This window comes from Eptatretus burgeri, chromosome 17 (assembly GCF_056783735.1).
Source record: "Eptatretus burgeri isolate ZD-2024b chromosome 17, Ebu_testis_v1, whole genome shotgun sequence".
Taxonomy (NCBI): Eukaryota; Metazoa; Chordata; class Myxini; order Myxiniformes; family Myxinidae; genus Eptatretus; species Eptatretus burgeri.
The window spans coordinates 43,448,328-43,452,547 of NC_140977.1; the positions used below are offsets into that span (position 1 = coordinate 43,448,328).

At 43.2% G+C, this 4,220-nt stretch overlaps 1 protein-coding gene across 4 annotated transcripts in view; it reads left to right on the forward strand.

The window, feature by feature from the left end:
* The first annotated feature begins 556 nt into the window (after positions 1–556).
* LOC147009919 (tektin-1-like) overlaps positions 557–4,220 on the forward strand; it is a 48,869-nt gene continuing 45,205 nt past the window's right edge. Inside the window, exon 1 of one of the 4 annotated variants that reach the window (XM_085861422.1) lies at positions 557–695. In XM_085861422.1, the coding sequence (XP_085717548.1) occupies positions 616–695 (80 nt within the window). In that variant the 5' untranslated portion in view covers positions 557–615. The remainder of the gene's footprint in view (positions 696–4,220) is intronic. The other 3 variants (XM_085861423.1, XM_085861421.1, XM_085861420.1) reach the window with 3 other exon arrangements.

Consider the following 4,220-nt stretch of genomic DNA (forward strand, 5'->3'; position numbering starts at 1 on the left):
TTCGAAGGGATTAAAAAAAAAACAAAAAAAAAACCGTTTTCGATTGCCACCAACCCGTTTTTTGTCGCCTTCAACTTGTCATGCATGCTTTATAATGAGTGCATTTTGTTGAAGCAGGACAGTCGGTATCCCTCCCAAAGTATGGTGTGCTCCAGATGCTGCACCACCTCGCAGGCACTGTAATAACTCGCTGTCATGACGATCTCTCCCGCAACAACGTCGTTTTTTGTTTTCTGAGTTTCACGTTTTTTTGTCAGATCTACCAGAATCTATATAGGCCACGCTAATACCTACCTGTCATGACTGTAATTAGAGTCGTTAATGTCATTAATATAAGTGTTTGCTTTTGTTTTTGCTTGAAGTCTTAAAAGGATAGTACATGCATTTAGGGTGACTTCATTTTGTTCATCGGATATCGCATGTTGGAGTACAACACAGAAATGCTGGACCAAACGTCCCTTTCTTAAAAAATTTTTTTTTCCCCCAATGTCCTTGTACATTCTTATAGGCAAATACTCTGCATTGTTCGGATAATGTTACATGAGGGAATTAGTGAAATTCGGAAATAACGAAAAGAATTGAGTTTAACGGAGGACAACATCCGAGCATTGGTTGATGTACTCGTTGCTAGGCAACGTGAGATGCTCGCAGGCCGACATGGAGGCGCGTCGAATGCTCGCAGGCCCGAAAAACAGGTGGACGTTTGCCTTGTTCTCCCATTTAAAATGTTAGGGATAACTGTGTCTGTGTCTGTTTTAAGGTCGTGTTCAGTCAGTTGTAAAAGTGCTACGTTGCAGTATTACTGCGACGTTAAAAAATATTCAAAACATCACACGACCAGGTTGATTTCATCGTCATTTAATGCGCCATCAACGTCATCAACAACTACAACAACAACCACCACCACCACGCCACCAGTCAGAATTGGTGACAATCAACACTGGCCCTATATCCGATATTTAATTAATTCCTGTTAAATATTAAAAGTCTGTGTGGATTTAATTGAGATACCATGGCGGCACTTCACAGTTAAAATATCTTTCTCGTTTTTCTCGACATCAATGAAATTGGAGTAAAGTTATTTAATTTTACCACAAGTTGATTTTACATCTCGAATCGGGATTATGTCGAAGTTATCCTGCGCCCGTTCCTGAGGGTGCTTATCTGCACCAAGATCTACTCTAATCTATATCGTCCACTCGAAGGCGTTTCATAAAAATTAACGCGCGCGCGCACACACATTTAAAATACAAAATGCTAAAATATCAAAATGTGTTTTTTTTTATCTAAGAGGGGGCTGCACGAAGTGGCTTAGGGGTGGGTCACCGAAACAAATTCCGTGGTGAGGCACTGCATTGTTAAATGCTTTGTCTTAATTAATATTTCACTGCACGTGCATTATGTCCATGCACACCTGCAAGATAATATATTTTTATTTTTATTTTTTTTTGTATACCTTGTCGAGGCTCGTGTGAGAGCTAACACACAACGCACAGCAAAGAGCGGGGGGGGGCATGAGACGAGGGGCGGGAGTGGGAAGGACAAAACAGTGGGGAACAGAGACAGGAGTTCTGTGGAAGGGAGAGGGATGGGATGGGGAACATGGGGAATACAAGATGGACATTACAGGGACTTTCAGGAAGGAAAGTAGGGGATTTGAAGGAGGTGGGCTTGGGTGGATTATCGGGGGTAGAAAAGATCGAGGATTTGGATGGGGGATGATAAGAGGTGGTGGTGAACAGCTGTTTTGAAGGCCTGGAGGGAAGAATGGGATTGAATAGAGTGCGAGAGTTTATTCCAAAGGTGGGAAAAAAGAGGAATGAAAGAGTGAAGGTGAGCAGTGATTCGTAATTTTGGTAGTTTTACCAGAAGGGGGTTGTTGGCGGACCTTGAGCGCCCTGTGGAAATGTGGGGTGGACAAATCGCAGACAGAGCAGGGGGGCAAGGCTGGAGAGGAGACGGTAGAAGACAGACCACTGACCAGCCTGCGGTGAGAGAGAGAGGCCCAAAGACTCGGCCTCATTGCGGGAGATGCCAATGATCCGAAATGCCTTGGTTTCCTCAGCGTGAAGCCGAGAAAGGTGCGAGGCAGGAGCACCAGCCCAGAGGGGAGAGCAGTACTCCATCAGGCTGCGGACGAAAGCTTTGTAAGTGGTAAAAAAAGTGGTATTTGAAGAAGAACTCTTTTGTCAAGTTGAATATTTTATTGACAATGATAATGGCATTTTATCTGCAACCAAAAAGGAAAATAGACAATATTAGTCTGATTACTTTCACACGATATGGTACACAGGAAAATGCCATGAACTAACAATGAAGATCTCATGCATATTGAACATTACTAACTGGCGATATACAATTGCACTAATGATAATAATAATACGAACCAACGATAATGTCCAACTATAATGAATTAAATAATAAAGGACAAATGCACAAGACACTAGGACATAGGGCAATGACAATCACTCTTCAGTATTTACCAAAAGTTCATACTGTTCACCTGCAGTAAATCCTAAAGTATTTAATTTATCCCTACGCTTTTTGGAAAAAAAAAAAACGGGAAGATATTGTAATCGGCTCCGTCTGTCAGTCTGCACCAAACTTAGTAGTTAGGATCACCACAAGAGCAGTGTCATTTTGCCTATGCCCCCTGTGGTGGGGTGAAAAGGTCAAATTCCAAAAATGCTGTTAAATGAAACTTTGTTTCAATGAAACTTTGTAAATGCAATGAACATTGGGAAACGCATAAAATATGGAACAATTTTTTGAATTGACCCCGGTTCATGCCCCAGGGGGTGGGGGCTTGGTGTTACAGAGGTCAAAACGGGCAAAAATAATTTAACTCAAAATTTGATATTGGATCATTCCTGGTGGAACTCTATGCCTTCCTTCAACTTTGCTTGAGGTGGGACGCGTGGGTATTTGCGATTACGTGCCATCGACTTCGCTTGAGGTTTGTTTTTGCAAAACCCCAATTATCACTCTCCCAAATGATCATAATAAATGTCTGTACGCACAACCATCACCCTTATATCCAGCCATTGTCACAGTGGGAAAAGCCATTTTTATTTGGTTGTTTATTTATTCACTACTGATAAATAGCTTTAATCTGTTCTCTTAAGGGCAGATCATGATGGGTTATCTATCAGATACTGTATCCTCCTAGTCATTTGCAATTGGTCACTGGCTTTGGACACCAATACAAGTTTTTTTTATTGTGGACCCAAGGCATCAAAAAGTTACATCTATAGAACAAACCGTTTCAAATGGAGCACCTCACCGCCATAAGAGCATTTAAATTGCATCAGATGTGGCAATAAGTGTGAATTGTTGCTCCCAGCTTGCCAGCTCGATGACAGAAGACGCCATTTGCATTCTTTCCGCCCTCGTCCCCACCCTGTTTGGAGTCCTGTGTGGGCACGGATAACTTTCTCATCTTATAAAAGCTTCAAATGATGAGCTTTCATTAGAGCTGCAGGTAGATGCCAATGGACTTTTCTCCATGTTCTGAAAGGTGCAAGAAACACCCCTGGTAGCCAACAACGCCCAACTCATTCTGGCTGAACACTTCTCCAGCTGCACCAACAATGAACCGGATTCATTCTGCCATCATTGGTGACCCCAGGAGCTTGTTATGCTCCTCAATTATGAAAATTTGAGAAACTTCACCCACACTGCAAAACCACTCTTGGGGAAACCTTCACATGTCGTTACGTATCAATTCGGCAACAATTTGAACTCTCGGTGTCGAAGCATGTTTGGCGGACCTAGCGTCATGGGGGAACCACGAGGGAGGGGCTGTCTCGGGTTCCTCTCCGGACTCACCGGGAATCGAGGCCGTCACACACAAACAACTTTGTGTCATGGCGGGTCGCTAATCGACCGCGAACGCCAATAACTTGACGATGTGACTTGGGGTCCTCCATCTAACAACCATTCACCTAAAGACACGTGACCTCCCTTATCGGGGAATCATGCCCTCAGTACGTACTTGTGTTATTGAGGTTACCTACCGGAGCAGGTGCAGCCGAGCGGAGCTGCCAAATTCGTACCGGCTATTTTTCAGATTCTTAGGGAATAACACCCTGGCTAAGCTAGGGTCTGGACCATGCTAGACCAATGGAGGAAAAGACAAAAATGAGCTCGGAACATTTCTAACAAACATATTTATTCAAACCAGGAGCGAGGAAAGTTATGTGGCACAGTAATGGGATTTA